We start from the raw sequence: 23,141 nt of genomic DNA, 5'->3' as shown, positions 1-23,141 counted from the left end.
CGCCTACTCCTATTTCTTATGTTCTTAGTGAGACGAGACAGTTTTGTGACTGAATTTTTTGAGGCACTTTCATTGTTGGATGGTGCGTTCTTTTCCATCCTTGAGATATTTATTTTCTACTTTTATACTGTTCTCTTTGTGACATCTCGGGAATAAAAATCGCGACATTGACTGCAATCGTGGCTGGCAGATTCCAATGATATATGAAGAACAAAACCTCCTTCAACCCTCTTCCATCCCACCACTACCTAATTGGAGAGTGAGCCTGGATACCCTACCAGACTGCACTGACAGAAGCATTCTGAAGCTGCAATGCAAATGATATCAGGACAATTACTCAGGTCATGAGTCATATTAATGAAGGATTATTATACTTTTAAAGAAGATTAAAAGATCATAATTTAAAGGTTCATTTAATTTTAGTGCATTTAAAAAAAAAGACCCCAGTGCTCTGGACAGCGAAAGAATACTGTTTAATTTAGTCATTTGAATTTTTTATGTAGCATCGCTAATGATATCCCCTTAAATGTGGTGTAGGTCTGCAATAAAATTGGTGTGTCCTGACATAATGGGCCATGCAGCAGCAGACAGGCAGGATAGAATTCAGCCCTTAGGTAGAAAAAAGTATTTACTGTGCCTCACCGCTCCACTGCACTCCTCAATTGGAGACTCGACTTCATTGGCAATGAATTGTGCAGTTAAGGTAGTTAAGTCATATACTTACAATGCTGTGAATAGTATTGTTACTTTAGTAAAGATGATAGTTGCACACATTGATGGTGCAAGAGAGAACAATCATCAGTCACCTACATTTGGAAATTAGTCAACTGGTTTAGCAAGTTTAAAAATCATATCTTTTCTCGACATCCAAATCTAACCTCTACAATATTACCTCATTTATATTTGCAAATGAGAACTGAAGCAATGCATGATTCATATGCATTGTTATGAACGCAGAAAATCAGAACTCCCCTAATAGCTTAGTGGGTAAAAGGCACTCTCTGGTGCCAAGCAAACCAGAAAGTTTGATTCTTGGTCAAGCGTTGAGACAAATTATAGCATCCTAACTGCTACATTAGCAGACATCATTCAACTCATTGGGGTGGGGGGGGGGAGGATTTGACTTTGACGATAGTGCACAGTGAGCGATGGTGAATCGCAGCCCGTTTTACACTCTGCCCGAAAGAAAATGGGGTGTGGTGTAAAACAGGCGGCCAATTCACTATCGCTCATTTTACGTTACTGCCAAAGTCAAATTTGACCCCCACTGATCTTAACAAATGAAACAGTTAGGATGCTATGATTTGTCTTAGCACCCCTGGGTTAAGGAGGGGGAAATCAGCCCAGGCTTCTGCTCCTGATGGCTGACCTTGCTAGAAAGAGTACATGTATGGACATTGGGTGAGGATAGGATTAGGATATGTATTGATGCACTTCATGGTTAAATAGCCCGGCAATGCTCAATGTCTATGAAGAATGGCCAAATGAGCAAAGTACTGAAGGGCTGACACCACCCATGGAGCCAGACCTCAGCATGAGTCAACACCTTCAGGAGAGGAGAGAACCAAACTAGAAATAAAAGACAGAGTAAATAATGTTTCTAAATTACAAACTAAAGTTAAATGACTCTTTAATGGGTTTTGAAAAGTCGACAGTAAAAGAAGCAGCATTGGCTTTACTTCATTGCCACTCAACTTTTTTTATTCATTCATGGGATGTGGGCGTCGCTGGCGAGGCCGGCATTTATTGCCCACCCCCAATTGCTCTTGAGAAGGTGGTGGTGAGCCGCCTTCTTGAACTGCTGCAGTCCGTGTGGTGAAGGTTCTCCCACAGTGCTGTTAGGAAGGGAGTTCCAGGATTTTGACCCAGCGACGATGAAGGAACAGCGATATATTTCCAAGTCGGGATGGTGTGTGACTTGGAGGGGAACATGCAGGTGGTGTTGTTCCCATGTGCCTGCTGCCCATGTCCTTCTAGATGGTAGAGTTTGCGGGTTTGGGAGGTGCTGTCGAAGAAGCCTTAGCAAGTTGCTGCAGTGCATCCTGTGGATGGTACACACTGCAGCCATGGTGCGCCGGTGGTGAAGGGAGTGAATGTTTAGGGTGGTGGATGGGGTGCCAATCAAGCGGGCTGCTTTGTCCTGGATGGTGTCGAGCTTCTTGAGTGTTGTTGGAGCTGCACTCATCCAGGCAAGTGGAGAGTATTCCATCACACTCCTGACTTGTGCCTTGTAGATGGTGGAAAGGCTTTGGGGAGTCAGGAGGTGAGTCTCTCGCCACAGAATACCCAGCCTCTGACCTGCTCTTGTAGCCACAGTATTTATGTGGCTGGTCCAGTTAAGTTTCTAGTCAATGGTGACCCCCAAGATGTTGATGGTGGGGGATTCGGCGATGGTAATGCCGTTGAATGTCAAGGGGAGGTGGTTAGACTCTCTCTTGTTGGAGATGGTCATTGCCTGGCACTTGTCTGGCGTGAAAGTTACTTGCCACTTATCAGCCCAAGCCTGGATGTTGTCCAGGTCTTGCTGCATGCGGGCATGGACTGCTTCATTATCTGAGGGGTTGTGAATGGAACTGAACACTGTGCAATCATCAGCGAACATCCCCATTTCTGACCTTATGATGGAGGGAAGGTCATTGATGAAGCAGGTTGGGCCTCGAACACTGCCCTGAGGAACTCCTGCAGCAATGTCCTGGGGCTGAGATGATTGGCCTCCAACAACCACTACCATCTTCCTTTGTGCTGGGTATGACTCCAGCCACTGGAGAGTTTTCCCCCTGATTCCCATTGACTTCAATTTTACTAGGGCTCCTTGGTGCCACACCCGGTAAAATGCTGCCTTGATGTCAAGGGCAGTCACTCTCACCTCACCTCTGGAATTCAGCTCTTTTGTCCATGCTTGGACCAAGGTTGTAATGAGGTCTGGAGCAGAGTGGTCCTGGCGGAACCCAAACTGAGCATCGGTGAGCAGGTTATTGGTGAGTAAGTGCCGCTTGATAGCACTGTCGATGATATCTTCCACCACTTTGCTGATGATCGAGAGTAGACTGATGGGGCGGTAAGTGGCCGGATTGGATTTGTCCTGCTTTTTGTGGACAGGACATACCTGGGCAATTTTGCACATTGTCAAGTAGATGCCAGTGTTGTAGCTGTACTGGAACTGGTGCAACGAAAGCAAAATCAATGACAACCATATGAAGTATCCTCGACCAGTCTGTAACATCAGTGATGTGTCTCACTCACTGTTTAAATAAAACTATCTTAAAGAGAAATGGACAGAACAAACTAAAAAGATGTCAATCATCCCTTATCATAATTATTTAATTTTAAGTAGTCTTTTTGATAAGACTCTTTTAAATTATTTTACATCACAACTGTGGGCTTAGTATTTGACATTGATGTTTCACAGGTCCAGTGTACCACAAAATGAAAGTATTCTGTAGTTCTACTGTACATGACAACTTCTTCTTTGTAAGCCTGTTACTTGCTTCCTGACTGTTCTGACTTTCCACTAGGGTGTTCCTTTCCCCCATGCATCATATTATTTTTGATCTCTCTCTCCATGGTTCCTATCACTCTTGCTGTTTGTCCTACTGTTCTCCATCCAAGTAACATTTCTCTGAATTTCCTAGTATAATTGGAAGGTCTGGTAATCACAGACTGAGCTCCCAATGAAATTGACCTTCAATGGACTGCAACAGCAACATCATCAATTCTCCAACTGTTCCTCAGCTGTTAATCATCATTAAACTAAAAACAATGGCGGGCACGGGGTTGGGGGGTGGGGGGGTTGCTTATCTGTTAGGGGTTGAAAATGGTTACGGCCCTTTTTCGGGCGAATAATCAGTGGCGTGCTGTCAATGCTCCCCTGAATCAGGAGGCCCGAAGCCGGCCCAAAACTGGACCTTGGGCCTCATTTACATTATCTGGCTAAGCTGCCAGCGCCTATCGTGTCTCCACTGGCAGCTCGGCCATTTTAAGCCAACGAATTTCGATGGTAAGTCCTGGGAGGAGGGGTGGAGCGGCAATGGTGGGGGGAGGTGGGGTGCGCGATCACAAATACTGTGGAGCCGGGGAGAGCTTCCTTGGGGCGCAGATCCTTGATCCCCAAAATTGGTGCTCATTTTGTCCATTTTACGCCTGTCGAACAGGCGCAACAAGGTCTAATTTCTACCCCTTAGTCTGTAATTCTCTGTCTCACACTCTCTGTCTTTCCATTTGTCTCTCCCTTTCTCTCTCTCTCTGGCTGTCTCTCATTTTCTTTTCTTGTCATCTCTATTTAAATACAACTCTTTCTCATTTTCTCTCTCTCGTTTTTGTGATGGTGTCTCCTTATGTCTGTCCCTTCACTGTATGTCTCTCACGCACTTATTGTCTTTCTATTTGTTGGTGGGTATAACTTATAATTAAATTTTAAGTTAACAAATGATTCCACTCCATTTTAAACAGTGTTTTGACTCCAAAAGACTTGTAGGTTCTGTTTTATGTTTTGCATTCAATGAACACCCTCCTCTCTTTAAGGGCTTCAGCTGCACCAGATAATTCAACCGCCCTCCCCAAATTAATAGAAGTCCAATCCATGTAGTGAGCTTGTTGTGTATATTTAATTCAGGCCGACCTGAGAAGGTCTGGAGGGGTTAGCCATACACAGTTTGTGCAGGTACAAAGCACCCTGTTCCTGCTCTAACGTTGTAACAGTAAGAAAATCTACCCCATAATTAAATGATTGTGGCCACTATAGCAGTGTAATGATGCTAGTATGACACTTCTTTCCACAAGATTATATCTGACAGTCCCAAGTTGCACAAATGACCAGGTTTCACATTGTTATTATCATTCTCACCTCGTTAAATTCAGTAAAAAAGGAAAAGAGTCATTGAACTAAAACACAAGCATACCAAAAAATAAACATCCAAACAAAGTTAGACATGTTGATAACTACCTTAAAAATAGCAAAAGTTGCAATCTCTGAAACATCTTAATATCAGAAGGACCTCAGCCCAACTGTCAGTAAACCAAACCAATGATCTCACACAAGCCCCAAAGCCCTCTGTGATGCAGGATGTAAATATAACATATATCCACCATTTATTAATTTTTTAAATTTATTTTGAACAAAATGTCATCAAATTTTAGTAATAATTGTTACTGTAGCAGGTTGTTATATAAATAGAACACAACACAGATCTCAGTGTGGTGATATCACATTTAAATATTGAACACTTGTGACTTCAGCAGTCGGGCGCTATTTAGTTGGATCTACATATTTACATGTGTTATCACTGAAGGACCTGCATGTTATCCTCCACTTGCCATTTAAATTGAAATTGCCAGATCTTAACTTTTTCAATAACATATTAAAATATTAATTCATCATTTATATTGTGGCGATATTTTTAAGTTTTAACATTAAATATTAGGGTTGTCAATTAATCACAGTTAACCTCTGCGATTAATGCATTAATTTTTTGGAGGTTAATTTTTTTAATGCGGGCTAATCGGATCAGCTGGAGTACTCAAGTTCTATTATTTTCTGAACATACTGTCATTAACAATTTTAGCTACAAAATCCATTTTCAAGAAGGGGAAAACTAATTGTTCTGTAAATAGAGGCTCTGTTTAGCCTTTTTAACACGGTCCGCTGTTTGCATCCAAAGACTCCTGGAGGTGGAGGTCTCTAATTCCTGGTAAAAGCCCTAAGATTTTGATTAATGTTATATAGTGATGAGGGTAGACAGTCTTTTTGGTTTGCTAACTATTGGATACCTGTAGCATGTATATTTGAAGGTGATTAAGATTTGAAGTTATTGATGGTAGTAAATAGATAGAAAACAATTGTATACAAGGTACAAAAATAAATAACTTGCATTTCTCTGTGCAGGACTTGGAAAAGCCTATTAATTTTCAGACTTAATTGCAGGATAAGACAGAAACGTACAATTTACCATTCAATTCAAACAAGTTATTTTGCAGCTAAAAATATTTTATAAATGACATCACCATCCTATCTAATAACGATGTTTCCTAAATAATCTTTATGCTGCCTGTTGTATTTTTGGCACTCTATCTGTTATGCTAATAGTACAAAGATTAACAGGATAAGGTTTTGTTTGTCCACCTGTATTAAAGTAATTATATGCAGAAAAGGGAAAGGTGCCTGAATCCCATAGGGGAAGAAGGAAATGGGAGGCATAAGTAAGTGAGAAAAAAATATTGGGGACAAAAAAAGGAATCAGCTGAGTGTAATGAGTAAAAACACAAATACAAAAGATGATGGTGGAGTTGGGTGACAGAGCTGAAAAATTTGCTCCAAAGTGCCACCCAGTGGCCACAGAGTGTAATTGTATTGAATTATATAGGGCTCGATTTTAGGATCGTGTTTCCGGTGGGTTCCCAGCGGGGTCGCCCCGAAAATCCCGATATCCGGTCACGTGACCGGATCGCGACGAAATCCCGGCCACTTCCGGGTACCGCGCTGACGTGCGGGGCTGCGCGCGCAAGCCCCGCTGGTGGGAATCCCGCAGGCAATTAAAGCCAGCGGGGTTCCACTTGAGAGTACTTACCTTGCTCGTTGTGGTCAGTTAATGAGCTGAAGCAGCTGTCAAAAGAGGAAGTGTGGGATTTTAGGTTCAAGGCAGTGAGCTTCACACAGTGGGGGAAACAGTCTCCCTCCAACCAGGCGTGTTGCAGCCAGCAGCCTGTGGCAGGTGCCAAGGTGCGCTCCACGGGGGAGAGCCCTCACCCACGCAGGAGGCCACCGCGTCACATAGGGCAACCCCTGCCCTCCACCACCCCCCGCCAAGCCAGAGGACAGACCGACACGAAACCGCAGCCCCAGTCCGAGGAACCACACACCTACCCTGCACAACCCCTCAGACCAACACCTGCCAGTTGGGTGGTGTGTGGAGACCCTCGGAGGACGAAGAGCATGACCAGCACCAGCAGCCTCGCAGTCCACGCCGTCCGCCGCAGAGACGTGGATCCCCCCAACACGGTGTTGTTGCACGCCCACCTGCACAGCAGGAGGGAGGGCTACCGCAGAGAGAGACGCGTCGCAGAGGGCACTACCCTCGCCACAGGGTCCACAGACCGAGGCGCAGCTCCCCGGACCTCTCCGAGCAGCAGTGCACAGGGAGGCGCAGATTCGCTCGACATGTAGTCGTGGAGATCTGCAGCCTCTTTCATGCCGAGCTGCTCCTGGCTGGCCCCAGCACCAACTGCTTACCTGTCGCTGTCAAAGTCACCACTGCCCTCCACACCTTCTCCTCCGCATCCTTCCAGGGTGCAGCCGGCTACACCGCCGATGTCTCTCAGTCGTCTGCGCGGACGAGCCCTGCAAATACACCTGCACCTACTCTGCAGTAACACGATGGGTGGCATCAGTGGTGGGTCCTCATAGTGATACCCAGGAGCGGGCATTATTGGACACAACGGACAGGATTCGCGGAGACATGGCAGTGGTGGTGTCAATATAATGTGTGCTGTTTGTTGCTCTGAAATTCAATATGGGTAACACCCATGACAAACCCTCAGACACCCTTGTGCATCCCCTTCATGCTGACGAGACGTTTGCCGTACGCTGCCTACTGCACATATGTGATGCATGCCCTGTGGCTGCAGCACAGGTGGTGGCAGGTTGAGTGAGGCTGGCCGTGAGGGAGATGCACGAGAGGGTGAGTATGGGATGGAGCAATGAGATTGTATGAGGATTGGGTTGCGTGTTAGTGGCAGGGTGAGTACTGGCGAGGTGAGTAGGTGGAGGTAAGATGAGGATGGGGTGTGAGTGGGTATGAAGGGTGATGTGACAGAATAGTGTTGGCGGTGCCGAAGGAGATGTGGGGTGGGGGCAGTGTTGTGGCAGACGGAGTGTAGGGGAAAGACTTTGTGTTCTCACTGCGGCTGACCTACTGCGGTCATTGCAGCGCCTCCTGCACTGTATGCAGGTGGGCGATATGTTGGTGGCGCAGGTGACCCCCTCTGCCACCTCGAGCCAGGCCTTCTTGGTGGCAGAGGCAGACCGCTTCCTCCCGCCCGCCGGGGGGAAGATCTGTGTCCTCCCCCTCCTCCTCACCCCATCTGATGATAGCTGGGGTGAGGCATCATTAAACTGGGAGCAGCCTTCCCCCTGGGCTGCTCCATGCTGCAATTTGTTCCATTGGTTGCAGCATCTGTCAGTGGAGGACTGCCCCTTTAACTAGAGAGCCTTCAGCTGACAGATCGTACTGCGCATGCGCAGCCCGACTGACGCGCAGGCCAGCGCCGTGGACCCCGGAGGAGCAGGTAATTGATTCCTATTAGTGGGTTGCCTGCTACGATCGCGTGGGCAACCCACTAATTTCGCCGAGCGTGTTGACCACGCTCCCGGAGGACCACCCGCTGGGAACCCGCAGGCCTGCTAAATTCGAGCCCATAGGATCTGCAGCACAGAAACATTGAGCAAAACATAGGAACAGGAATAGGCCATTCAGTCCCTCGAACCTGTTCTGCCATTCAGTTTGATCATGGCTGATCTCTACCTCAACTCCATTTTCCTGCCTTTGTTCCATATCCCTTTATACCCTTACCTAACAAAAAAATCTATAAATCTCAGTTTTGAAAATTTCAATTGACCTAGCATCCACAGACCTTTGGGGGAGCGAGTTTCAGATTTCCACTATCCAATGTGTGAAAAAGTGCTCTCTGATTTCAATCCTAAATGGCCTAGCTTTAATTTTAAAATTATACCCTATTGTTCTGGGTTCCTCCATCAGAGGAAATAGTTTCTCTGTATCTAACCTATCAAATCCCTTTATCATTTTAAACACTGGTCTATGCTGATGTTTATACTCCACACCAGCCTCCTCCCACTCTAGTTACTTCTTCCCACCTTGCCCCCATATCCCTCTATTCCCTTCCTCCTCTTAAATGTATCAATCCTCTCTGCTTCAACCACTTCGTGTGGCAGCGAGTTCCACATTCTCACCACTCTGTTTGAAGAAATTCCTCATAAATTCTTTATGTGATTTGTTAGTGGCTAGCTTATATTTATAACTAATTATCTGGACTCTCCCACGAGTGTAAATAGTTTCTCCACATCAACCCTATTGAACCCCTTCATAATTTTAAAGATCTCTATCAGATCTCCTCTTCGCCACTTCTTTTCCAAAGAAAAGAACCCCAGCCTGCTCAATCTTTCGCGATAGTTACATTCTCACAATTCTGGTAATATCCTTGTAAATCTTTTTTCTCACAATTTCTTGAGTGCTTCAATATCCTTTTGTAGTATGGAGATCAGAACTACCCATAGTACTCCAAGTGTGGACTAACTAAGGTTCTATATAAAGTTATCATTACCTCCCTGCTTTTGTATTCTGTTCCACCAGACATGAACCCCAGTACTTTGTTTGCACTCTTTACAGCCTTATCAACTTGTGTTATTAATTTTAACAATTTATGTATCTGTATTCCCAGATCTCTTTGTTCCACAACCCATTTAGTTTCTTACAATCCAAGGCATAAGTGCCCTCCTTATTCCTCCTACTAAAATGAGCCACCTCACACTTCACTATATTGAATTTAATTTGCCACTTATCCACCTACTCTACCAGGCTGTTTATGTCTTTCTGTATTTTGATGCACTCCTCCACAATATTAGCTATAACCCACCCCCCACCACTGACCCCAATCCCGGACTCACCTGAAACCCTCTTCTGGCATTGGAACAGAATGGGTGATTTCCACCTGGGGGACCAGGAATTCGGGACAAAATCCATTTATGCCAGGCTTCTGCCCGATTTGTAAAGGACCTTTAAACCAAGGATCTTTTGCCCACTATTCCCACATCAAGGGGATGTGTCTGGGAGAATTCCCCCAGAAATTCAGCACATTCTGCCCTTTTTAAGGTCTCAGTAGGTATCATGCCAATTGAGCTGGCACGTAAGCTGCTGAGGCTCAGAAAAGGCCCCAGAAACTACGGCATTAAAGATAAGAAATTCCAGAGGGGATCCATTGGAAATGCCCACAAGTTGCTCCCTTATGAACAAAACTTTCTCTTACATTTTTCTTTTTTTTGGTCCTTCCTGGACCATGGACTCCCCCTGGTAGAGCAGCTGGATGCTGCCTTGGCACCCATGAATTGGTCGTTGCACAAACCACTGAAGTGCCTTTGCAGCCACGATGCACCGACTCCTGTCATGCAAATGACCCCATCCCCTGAATATGGGAAGGATCTGCAGCTTCACTGGCAGCTGGATGAAGGATGGGGGTTTCACTCCACCATACTTATGCTAACGGAGTGGTCCCCATCTCCAATTTCAGGTCTTTAGTCCTTATTGCCCCACTATATGGTACAACGCAACAAATAATATGACTTGTTTTAATATTTAAAATGTTTCCGCATGTCTGCACATTTAGAATAGAATCATAGAATTAAAGAATTAATGCCTCACAAATAAAAAAATAAATATGCTTGTGCAAGGTTCTTACCCCATTGCTTTCAGAGTTTCTGTAATTTCTTTCCAAGTATTTTCATTCTTCTTATAAATGGATTCAAGTAGCAGGGTGTTCTCATAGTTGGCACAGTACTCTTTGTAAGTATCTTCCAGCTCTTGTTTGAAGGTGAGGAACACATTACCTTTCAGAACAAAAACATCTATGAATCACCAGAATCACCAGAGACACTGCATCTTTTAAGGGGGGGATGTGGATAAACATTTGAAGTGGAGGAAGATACAGAGCTCTGGAGAAAGAGTAGGGTAGTGGGACTTCTTTTCGATTGCTCTAGCAAAGTGTTGACACAGTGGGCCTAATTGTTAATTTTATCCATGTGATTTATATCAATTAGTGTTAATTGTATTCAGGTGGTGCGTATCAATTGGGGCTCTCTTGTATCCATATATAAGACAGCTTATCTAGGGTGTGGGTTTTGCTGATCTCTGTGAATAAAGGCTTGGAAGCAACTGAAGACCAGGTTCTAGTGTTCTATCCTTCACCACCGAGCTATCCAGCTTGTAACACTAATGATCTTTTTCTGCCCTGTAAACTTATATGGTTCTACTTTGACAAATTATACATGTTTGCACTGTTAAAGTTCTATTCTTTTCTTCCTAACCACCTTAACGTATTGCCAGCAATTCTGATTTATCAGAAAGAAACTTTAGTGCTACAGGCCTGACAGTATTTTATACCAAAACAATATAGGGCCATATATTCTGATTACCAGTGGGAGTCTTATGACCAGAAAAGTAAATCTCTACCAGGATTGCCCATTTATTTTAATGATTAAACCTACCACGAGCAGGTGTCAGTGCTACCCATCTGAAATCATTGCTGAAGACCATTATACAAATCCAGACCAGAGTCCAAAATTTGGGCTCACTGATACGCTAAATGAATAACACATGAAATTGACTTATTTTGCATTCAAAAAGAAAATGATTCTAAGTACTTGGAGTGGTGTTAAAATCTACTTCAACTTGAATTTAACACCACTCCATGGCTTAATGCAGAAAACTGGAAAGGAGTAATTACCATGGAGTGCTTTTTACCACATGTATTAATGACTTGGATAAAGGAATAGAGAGTTGTATATCCAAGTTTGCAAATTACACTGAGTTAGGAGGCACAGTAAGTTGTGTGGATGGGAATAGAAAGTTTCAAAGGAACATAGACTAAGTGAGTGGGCAAAGCTATGGCAGATGGAGTTCAATGTAGGGAAGTGTGAGGTCATCCACCTTGGATCTGAGAAAGACAAATCAGAATATTTTCTTAATGGTGAGAGACCAGGAGCTGAGGAGAAACAAAGGGATGTATGTGACCTTGTACACAAATCACCGAAAGTAAATGCACTGGTACAAAAAGAAATTAAAAAGGCTGATGGAATGTTGGCCACTATCTCAAGGAGGTTGAAATTCAAAAGTGAGGAAGTGATGCTTCAGTTTTATAAAGTGTTGGTCAGACCCCATCTAGAATATTGCATTTAGTTTTGGGCAATGAACCTCAGGAAATATATTGGCCTTGGTGGTGTGGATTCACCAGAATTATACCAGGGCTAAAGGGTTAAATTATGAGGCCAGGTTGCATAAACTTGGCTCATATTCCCTTTTTAGAAGGTTGATGGATGATCTAATTGATATCTTTAAAATAATAAATGAATTCTATAGGGTAGATACAGAGAAACGATTTCCTTTGGTGAGGGAATCCATGACAAGAGGGCATTATCTCAAAATTAGTGCTAGGCTATTTAGGAGTGAAATCAGGAAGCACTTTTCATACAAAGGGTAGTGGAAATCTGGAACTCGCTCCCACAAATGGCTGTGGTCAATTAAAATATTCAAGTCTGAGATTGATTTTTTTTGGAAGGTAAGGGTATCAAAGGATATGGAACAAAGGGGCACAAATGGAGTTAAGTTACAGATCAGCTATGATCTAATTGAATGACGGTACAGACTCGAGGTTGAATGGCCAACTCCTGTTCCTGTGTACCATAAATTCACTCCCAGTTGAAGTAAAATGTAACATGCAAAATGGAAACTAGTGTATAGGCAGAAGATGTCTTCTACCTGGCAATATACGGTGATAAAAAGATCTCTTCATAATTTAAACTGCTATATTATTTAAGCTGCAGAGCTCCATATTGGCCACAAAACAATTATCTTTGAACACAGAGGTAGTCAGCCAAGGAAGCTCCACCTGCTTAAATGATGATGTATTCTGAGCACCATCTATTATAAAGGTACTGTACTTAGCAGAGGGCAGTTTCAGGTGAATTAGTTTGGAATGCTCGCACCAGTGGTTTCTGTATTTCACCCTGAGGCACCGACCAATCACAGAATCAGAACCCAAGGTCAAAATTACATAGAATTACATAGAATGTACAGCACAGAAACAGGCCATTTGGCCCAACAGGTCAGTGTCACTGTTTATGCTCCACATGAGCCTCCTCCCTCCCTACTTCATCTAACCCTATCAGTATATATGTCTAATCCTTTCTCCCTCATGTGTTTATCTAACTTCCCCTTAAATGCATCTATGTTAGTCGCCTCAACTTCTCCTGGTGGTAGCGAGTTCCACATTCTAACCACTCTCTGGGTAAAATGTTTCTACTAAATTCCCTATTGGATTTATTAGTGAATATCTTATATTTATGGCCCCTAGTTCTGTTCTCCCTGCAAGTGGAAACATCTTATCTATGTTTAACCTATCAAACCCTTTCATAATCTTAAAGACCTCTATCAGGTCACCCCTCAGTCTTCTCTTTTCTAGAGAAAAGAACCCCAGCCTGTTCAATTTTTCCTGAAAGGTATAACCTCTTGTGGTATCATCCTAGTAAATCTTTTTTGCACCTTTTCCAGTGCCCCTATATCCTTTTTATAATATGGAGACCAGAACTGTTCACAGAACTCCAACTGTAGTCTAACCAAGGTTCTAAACAAATTTAACATAACTTCTCTGCTTTTCAATTCTATCCCTCTAGAAATGAACCCCAGTGCTTGATTTGCTTTTTTATGGCCTTTGTGTATCTGTACCCCCAGATCCCTCTGCTCCTCAACCTCATTTAGACTTATTATCCAAGCAGTACGTGGCCCCCTTATTCTTCCTACCAAAATGTAACACCTCACAGTTATCTATATTGAAATTCATTTTCCAATTACATGCCCATTCTGCAAGTTTATTAATGTCTTCCTGTATTTTGTCGCAGTCTTCCTCGATATTAACTATACCCCCCAATTTGGTGTCGACCGCAAATTTTGATATTGCACTTCTGATTCCCGAGTCCAAATCGTTTATGTAAATGGTGAACAACAGTGGTCCCAGCACTGATCATTGTGGAACACCACTTCCCACCTTTTGCCAGTCTGAGAAACTACCTTTAACCCCTACTCTCTATTTTGTAACCAGCTTGCTCTCCATTCTGCTACTTGTCCCCTGACTCCACATGCTCTGACCTCAGTCATGAGTTTACTATGCGGTTTACAAGGCCTTTTGAAAATTCAAATATATTACATCTACTATGTTACTCTTGTCTACCCTTTCTGATACTTCTTTAAAAAATTCAGTAAGGTTGGTCAAGCATGACCTTCCCTTTTCAAATCCGTGCTGACTATTCTTTATTATATTTTTGATTTCTGGACGTTTTTCTATTATATCTTTGAGTAAGGACTCCATTATCTTTCCTATCACCGACGTTAACCTAATTGGTCTATAGTTCCCTGGATTTATTCTAGCTCCCTTTTTAAATATAGGAATCACGTTAGCTGTCCGCCAATCCTCTGGCACTATTTCTTTTTATTCATTCATGGATGTGGGCGTCGCTGGCAAGGCCAGCATTTATTACCCATCCCTAATTGCCCTTGAGAAGATGGTGGTGAGTCGCCTTCTTGAACTGCTACAGTCTGTGTGGTGAAGGTTCTCCCACAGTGCTGGTAGGTAGGGAGTTCCAGGATTTTGACCCAGTGACAATGAAGGAACGGTGATATATTTCCAAGTCAGGATGGTGTGTGACTTGGAGGGGAGCAGGCAGGTGGTGGTGTTCCCATGCGCCTGCTACCCTTGTCCTCCTAGGTGGTAGAGGTCGCGGGTTTGGGAGGTACTGTCAAAGAAGCGTTGGCGAGTTGCTGCGAGGCATCTTGTAGATGCTACACATTGCAGTCACCGTGCGCCGGTGGTGAAGGGAGTGAATGTTTAGGATGATCGATGGGATGCCAATCAAGCGGGCTACTTTGTCCTGGATGGTGTTGAGCTTCTTCAGTGCTGTTGGAACTGCATTCATCCAGGCAAGTGGAGAGTATGTCATCACACTCCTGACTTGTGCCTTGTAGATGGTAGAATGGCTTTGGGGAGTCAGGAGATGAGTCACTCGCTGCAGAATACCATCCTCTGACCTCCTCTTGTAGTATTTATGTGGCTGGTCCAGTTAAGTTTCTGGTCAATGGTGACCCCCAGGATGTTGACGGTAGTGGATTTGGTGATGGTAATGCCATTGAATGTCAAGGGGAGGTGGTTAGACTCTCACTTGTTGGAAATGGTCATTGCCTGATACTTGTCTGGCACGAATGTTACTTGCCACTTATCAGCCCAAGCCTGGATGTTGTCCAGGTCTTGCTGCATGCGGGCATGGACTGCTTCATTATCTGAGGGGTTGTGAATGGAACTGAACACTGTGCAATCATCAGCGAACATCCCCATTTCTGGCCTTATGATGGAGGCAAAGTCTTTGATGAAGCATTTGAAGATGGTTGGGCCTAGGATACTGCCCTCAGGAACTCCTGCAGCGATGTCCTGCAGCTGAGATGATTGGCCTCCAACAACCACTACATTCTTGCTTTGTGCCAGACATGATTGGAGAGTTTTCCCCCTGATTCCCATTGACTTCAATTTTACTAGGGCTCCTTGATGCCACACTCGGTCACTCTCACCTCACCACACCTCTGGAATTCCCTTTTCTAATGAATTTCTAATGAATTTCCCTTTTCTAATGAATTTTTATATATATGTAATAGTGTTTTTGCTAGCTCTTCCCTAACTTCTTTTAATATGCGCACGCGCAATCCATCCGGACCAGGGGTTTTATCCTTTCTAAGTTTGATTAGTTTATCAATTATCTCCCCCCTTTCTATCTAAAATGTCTTTATATCTTTTTTGATCTCTTCTTCTAATGTCATGCCACCATGTTAGTCTCACTGGTAAATACTGAGGCAAAGTAATATTATTTAATATTTCTGTAATTTTGCTGTCATTACCTATGAGTTTATTGTGTGTATCCCTTATTGGCCCTATTCCTATCCTGAATTTTCTTTTGTTATTTATGTGTCTGTAGAATACTTTACTATTTCTTTTTATATTCCTTGATAATTTAATTTCGTAATTTCTCTTTGCTTCCTAATTGTTTTTTTTACTTCTTTCCTTTTTGTCATCTTCTCTTTTGCAGTCTATGTACTTTGTTTATGCCTTTTTCTTTAGTTTCAATTTTGCTCTTTTTTAAAATTTATCCATGGTGTATCATTACATTGATCACCATTTAAATGTTTCCCACTACTGTTCTATTTCTTTGTCTATCAGTAAGATTTTCCATTTTATTTTCCCTAGTTTCATTCTCAACCCCTGAAAATCAGCTTTTTTCCAATTTATTACCTTGGTCTTTGTCTTACTTAGGTCCTTCTCAGTCTTTATTTTAATCCTTATTATGTTGTGATTGTTATTGCCTAGATGTTCTCCTATACTTACTTCTCTTATCTGTTCTGGTTCATTTCCCATTACTAGATCCAGGCAGTTTAATTCATCTTTAATAGTTGTTCCTTTTATTTTATTTTTAACAGTTCTTTTATACTTCTGTTTTATTACTGTATTTGTTTCTTGACCGTTTATGTTACCTTTATTCCTTACCCTGGTCTGATCTTTACACTCATCTCCTGTCTCTTCTATCTTTAAGCTTTTGTTATTGTTACCAGATCCATCCCCCCATCTTGCTAGCCTAAGGAAATATAGTTTTCACACAAATGTATGAGCAATTCAAAGGGTTAGACTTAACGGGGTTATGGGTGAGAAGCAATAGGAACCAGCCTTAGTGCAGTAATACTCGTGGTTAAAAGCACACAACCATGCTATCCGAGGCAAAAACAGTGAAACAAAGGATGGGCCTATTTGTCTGAATGTGTCGCTGAGCAACAACATTCCAGAATCAAGGAAGAACGATTGATGGGCCCCTAAAAGTACTGATAAGGGAACCATCTATAAGTGGCTTAAATTTGCTGCAGTGAAAAGGGGGGCTAGGGGTTAACTCAGTGTATAAGTAGCCAGCCCCTACACAGACTCAGGGTAGAGGACAGAAAAGAGAGTACCAGGCAGGTAAATGAGAATGAGAGTACGTGCATGAAGGAACGGGGAACGAGGTCATGGCTTCTACCCAAAGGACAGCGGGGTAATATAATTCTCAATTGTGCTTTGTAAACTACTGCTTAAATACTGTAAGGTATTGATTCTTGCTTGTGCTGAATAAAGTCATATGGCTATTAACCATTATGGTGTCAGTCTCAAACATTGAACAGAGAGTCAAAATTGACTATAATAGTTTAAAGCCTTATGCATCGCCCTATTTATCCTTTCCGCTAGGACTCTGCTCCCATTCCGGTTCAGCGGTATCGCTCCTTTCTGTCCCAGTACTGGTGCCAGTGTCCCATGAAATGAAACCCCTCCCCTCCCACACCACTCTTTCAGCCACACATTCACCTTTCTGATCTGTCTATCCCTATGCCAATTAGCACAGGTAGTAATCATTAGATTACCACCCGTGAGGTCTTGCTTTTTAATTTAGTTCCTAGCTTCTGATATTCCTGTAGCAGGACCTCCTCCTTGTTCTTCCTTATGTCATTGGTGCCAACATGGACCACGACAACTGGATCCTCCCCCTTCCTTTCCAAGTTCCTCTCCAGTTGCTCTGAGATGTCCTTTACCCTTGCACCAGGAAGGCAAGACACCCTCCTGGACTCTCGATCACGATTGCAGAGGAAGTTATCTCTCTCCCTGATTATTGAATCCCCTACGACCACAATCTTTCTATTCTGATCCTCCTCCCCGCCCCCCACCCTCCTTGGACTGCCTCATGCTCCACAGTGCCATGGTTAGCATTCTGGGCATCCTCCCTGCAACCTTCTCCTTATCCTTACAGGTATCAAGTTTCTCTTACCTGTTGGATAGGATCAGTGTCTGCGGGACCTCCTTCTCTACCTCCCCCTCCCTTATGTGTCGGAGTGTCTCTAACTCGCACTCCAGCTCAAGAACTCTGAGCCAGAGTGTCTCAAGCCACGGACATTTACTGCAGATATGGTAATCTGAGACAGTCTCGCTGTCCACAAATTCCCACATATTACAATCCCGATACACAGCCTGTACTGCCATTGCTAGTTTTTATTTACTTAATCGGTAGTTTGTTTCTAGGACAAGTAGAATCGATTGAGATCTAGATTATATTTAGTGAATGGATTTAGCTTGATTTCAAAATAATTGCTAGTTACTTAGTCTTTTTAAAAATTTTACGTATTTTTATTTACGTTTTAAAAGTTAATAGATTCGTTTATCGTCCCTTGGTTTAAATTACTTAGCACCTCTTTCTCCCTCTGCACCTAATTCCCACACTCACCAAATTCCCAGTTGAAAATCCTCACTCTGTTAGCAATTCACTCCATTAGAAGTTCACTCTCTGTCCTTACCAACCTTTGTGCTCCCATGGATAAGTTAGTGCCAGCAATACACAAGCTAGACATTCCTGAAATTCCCCTTCACTATAAATATCTTTGCAATAGGGTGTATTCTATAGGCCACCAACTAGTGGGACAGAGATAGAGGAGCAAATTTGCAGGGAAATTACAGAGAGGTATAAGCTATAAAGTAGTGATAACTGGGGACTTCAACTATCCTAATATAGACTGGGATAACAATAATAATAAAGAGAGCAAAGAGGGGGAAGAATTTTTGAAACGTGTTCAGGATAACTTTCTTGACCAGTACATTTTTGGCCCAACGAGGAAGGAGGCATTGCTGGACTTGGTTCTCGGGAATGGGGTGGGCCAAGTGGAGCAAGTGTCAATGGGGGAGCATTTAGGGAGCAGCAATCATAGTATCTTAAGGTTTAGAATAGCTATGGAAAAGGACACGGACTACTCTAAAGTAAAAAATACTCAATTGGAGGAGGGCCAATTTCAATGGGATGAGAACAGATCTGGCCCGGGTAAATTGGAATCAAAGATTGGCAGGCAAAACTGTAATTGAACAATGGGCAGCCTTTAAAGAGAAGATGGTTCGGGTACAGTCTAGGCACATTCCCACGAGGTAGAAAGGCAACCAAAGCCAGAGCTCCCTGGATGACAAAAGGGATAGTGAGTAAGATGAAATGGAAAAAAGGGGCGTATTACAGATGTCAGGTTGATAACACAAGTGAGAACCAGGCAGAATATAGAAAGTTCAGAGGGGAAGTGAAAAAGGAAATAAGAGAGGCAAAGAAAGAGTATGAGAATAGACTGGCGGCCAACATAAAAGGGAATCCAAAAGTCTTCTACAGGCATGTAAACAGTAAACGGGTAGTAAGAGGAGGGGTGGGCTCGATTAGGGACCATAAAGGAGATCTATACATGGAGGCAGAGGGCATGGGCGAGGTTCTAAATAAGTACTTTGCATCTGTCTTTACCAGGGAAGAAGATGCTGCCAGAGTCTCAGATATAGTTGAGATACTGGATAGGCTAAAAATTGATAATTAAGAAGTGGTACTAGAAAGACTAGCTGTACGTAAAGTAGATAAGTCACCCGGTCCAGATGGGATGCATCCTAGGTTGCTGAGGGAAGTAAGGGTGGAAATTGCGGAGGTACTGGCTATAATCTTCCAAACATCCTTAGATACAGGGGTGGTGCCAGAATTGCAAATGTTACACCCTTGTTCAAAAAAGGGTGTAAGGATAAACCCAGCAACTATAGGCCAGTCAGTTTAACCTCAGTGGTGGGGAAACATTTAGAAACGATAATCCGGGACAGAATTAACAGTCACTTGGATGAGTGTGGATTGATTAGGGAAAGCCAGCACGGATTTGTTAAAGGCAAATCGTGTTTAACTAACCTGATAGAGTTTTTTGATGAAGTAAATGAGGGCAGATGAGGGCAATGTAGTTGATGTGGTGTATATGGACTTTCAAATGGCGTTTGATAAAGTGCCGTATGGTAGGTTTATCATCAAGATTGTGGCCCATGGAATAAAGGGGGCAGTAGCAATGTGGATACAGAATTGGCAAAGTGACAGGAAACAGTGGTGAACGGTTATTTTTTGGACTGGAGGGAGGTGTACAGTGGTGTTCCCCAGGGATTGGTGCTGGAACCACTGCTTTTCTTGATATATATTAATGACTTCGACTTGGGTGTACAGGGCACAATTTCAAAATTTAAAGATGGCACAAAACTTGGAAGGGTAGTAAACAGGGAGGAGGATAGTGATAGACTTCAAGAGGATATAGACAGGCCGGTGGCATGGGCGGACACGTTGCAGATGAAATTTAATGCAGAAAAATGCGAAGTGATACATTTCGGTAGAAAGCAAGAGGAGAGGCAATATAAACTAGAGGCACAACTCTAAAAGGGGTACAGGAGCAGAGAAATCTGGGGGTATATGTGCACAATTCCTTGAAGGTGGCAGGGTAGGTAGAAAAAGCAGTTAAAAAAACATACAGGATCCTGGGCTTTATAGAGGCTTAGAGTACAAAAGCAAGGAAGTCATGATGAACCTTTATAAAACACTAGTTCGGCCACAACTGCAGTATTGTGTCAAGTTCTGAGTGCTGCACTTTAGGAAAGATGTGAAGGCCTTGGAGAGGGTGCAGAAGAGATTTACTAGAATGATTCCAGGGATGAGGGACTTCGGTTACGTGGATAGACTGGAGAAGCTGAGACGGTTGCCAGGAGATTTGATAGAGGTATTCAAATTCATGAAGGGTCTAGACAGAGTAGATAGAGAGAAACTGTTCCCTTTGGCGGAAGGGTCAAGAACCAGAGGACATAGATTTAAGGTGATTGGCAAAAGAACCAAAGGTGACATGAGGAAAAACCTTTTTACACAACGAGTGGTTAGGATCTGCCCAAGGGGGTGGTGGAGGCAGATTCAATCATGGCCTTCAAAAGGGAACTGGATAAGTACTTGTAAGGAAAAAAATTTGCTGCGCTATGGGGATAGGGCGGGGGAATAGGACTAGCTGGATTGCAAATGCATAGAGCCGGCACAGACTCGATGGGCCGAATGACCTTCTTCAGTGCTGTAACCTTTCTATGATTCTATGAATGGATACTGCAAGGAAGGAAAAACACTCTTTAGTTTCAACTCATGGTTGTAAGATTGGAAAAATATTTTCCAAGTACCTGTAGACTATACTGCTGTAATGACGCAAGACCAGTGTAAAACCAAGGGAACTATAGGTGACATAAGTTGTACATAACTGGTGAATTTTTTTTTGTAAATAATTATGAAGCTGTACAAAATTGCTATTTTAATGATAAAAGTGTATTAAAGCTAGCAAACCTCCAATGAAGCACTCAACAAATCCAGATGTGGCTGTAGATAACAATGTGCCATTTCCAAATTCCAATCCTTGATATGGCTGTGAAGGATTTAAGAATGCTTTAAAACTGCAATGAGGTGATCCAGAGGTGCAGCATGTTGGTGTACTAATATGCTTGTGCCATGGTGGTTCTATATATGTTTGTAGCCACATTGCTCCACAGTGAGTAACCAATTTCAGCCAGGCTATTAAGGTGAGAGGCTTATTCACAGGAATGAAGGGAATTAGACAGCAAATCAACCTTGCCTGATGTGCCTTTTAGCAGCTGAGTACAAAGCAACATTTTCAAAACCCTGAAATCAGGTCACCTTGTGTGAACCATCCCTCCAGTTCTGCCAAAGTTACAACTGAGGGCCTACCTGCAGAACAGCTGCTTAACCTGTGGGATAAGGTGATGAGCCAGGGGACTGTTCAAGGGGTTAATAATGTCATTTCCATGGTGAAAATAAACATCAGATTTTATGACAAAAGCATTGAATTTTACCTTAAGTGTTTGTTAATGTTTCTCATTTTGAATAGAGACAGGGACACACATTTGAATTGCATAAATTTGAAAAATACAATGGTCCTGAAATTCCTGGAGAAGTGTTCTGCTGGTGCAAGTGCAGCAAAGCAAAACCCCCATCACCCTCATTCTCCTAGACCACATCCCAAATCCTGGGGATGGGGTCATTGGCGGCTTATCGGTGCCTGAATCAGCAGCACCCATCCCGATCTGTCATCTAAAACCCAACAGGGCCAAAGAAAAAAGTGATTTTTTTTTTTCACTCTCCAAAAGGAGCCATTCTGCTTCCTGACAAGGTAATAGATCCCTCCTGGGATCCATTTCCTTAGTTTAATAAAGTTTTGGGCCTTCAAAAGGTCTCAACGGAACTCATACCAACTCTCAACATGAATTGGGAGGAGGAGGAAGATAAATTCTGCCGCAAATTTCAGGCTCCACTGGGTGGAAATCGGACTTTCCATGCTCTACACCCCCAGGAATTTTGGAACCAATATTTTCTTCCAACATACCTTATTGAGATTCATTTTAGTGGAGTAATTAGAATAGCAGATCTCATGAACATTGAGTTCAATTTATATTCAGCCCCTATGTAACTGTTCAGCCAATTTAAATTATGTTCAATTTATCCTCACTAAAATTATTAAGTAAGCCATATTAGTAGTTTTATTCTAACTAATAATATATTTGTTAATACAGGCAGTAGAGGGATATAAACTCGGCACCAAGACATTGAGGGAAATTTCTTTGAAACAGTAAAATATTACACTTACATTCCACAAACAACATAAATACGATGTATATAGTAAACATTCTAAAATGTTTTGTAACGCATTTTAACCCAATGAATTTAGATTTCTATTCTGTGTTAAAAGAATTTTCACTAGGAAAAAGGTCAAGTATTTCCATCCAGGGGAAACCTGTTTTCTTTTGAAGATGAGCAACGTAGCCAGCTTTGTTTGAAAGTGGGGAACTGGGACCATTAGTTGAGATATTACCCATGGATCCAGGAATTAAATCTAGCGACAACAACTTACATTTATAGAGCAATTTTACAAGAGGAGGTGGACATCAAACAGGAAGTGAAGGAATTTGGAAGGGGGAAGAGACTGAAGCACAGTTAAAGAAATAGGTTTCTAGCAAGCATCGGAGGGCAGAGAGAGGCAGCAAGATAGAATTGTTCAAAGACAATTCCAAAGGCAAGGGTGTAATGGCTGAAAGATTGGTGTCAATAGAAAAGTGAAGGGAGTGGGGAACAAGCAGTAATCCAGAGCCTGAGGAATGGAGGATCCAGGCTTGAGCGTATGACTGGTAAAGATTTGACAGACAGGTTTGAGCAAAACTGTGCAAGGATATGAAAACAAGAAGAATCTTGAAATAAATTTGCTGACAAACAGGAAGCCAGTGAAACTTGGTGAGGAATAAAAAACAAATAAAAAAATCTAATGAAATACAAATGAATTGAATTTTGAAAGCTCTAATTACCACCTATGTTTTGTTGATAGTAATTAGAATGGTTACATTATTTTATATCCGTGAGAGAAAGAAAGAGACAGAGAGAGAGACCAACA

At 42.7% G+C, this 23,141-nt stretch overlaps 1 protein-coding gene across 2 annotated transcripts in view; it reads right to left on the bottom strand.

Moving 5' to 3' along the window:
* arhgef37 (Rho guanine nucleotide exchange factor (GEF) 37) overlaps positions 1-23,141 on the bottom strand; it is a 97,173-nt gene that overhangs the window by 53,100 nt on the left and 20,932 nt on the right. For both annotated transcript variants that reach the window (XM_067996394.1, XM_067996395.1), the window contains exon 4: positions 10,465-10,612. In XM_067996394.1, coding sequence (XP_067852495.1) covers positions 10,465-10,612 — 148 coding nt within the window. The remainder of the gene's footprint in view (positions 1-10,464; positions 10,613-23,141) is intronic.

Source organism: Heptranchias perlo, chromosome 14 (genome assembly GCF_035084215.1).
Source record: "Heptranchias perlo isolate sHepPer1 chromosome 14, sHepPer1.hap1, whole genome shotgun sequence".
In the NCBI taxonomy this organism is placed as follows: Eukaryota; Metazoa; Chordata; class Chondrichthyes; order Hexanchiformes; family Hexanchidae; genus Heptranchias; species Heptranchias perlo.
This window is presented reverse-complemented; position numbering and strand designations above follow the sequence as displayed.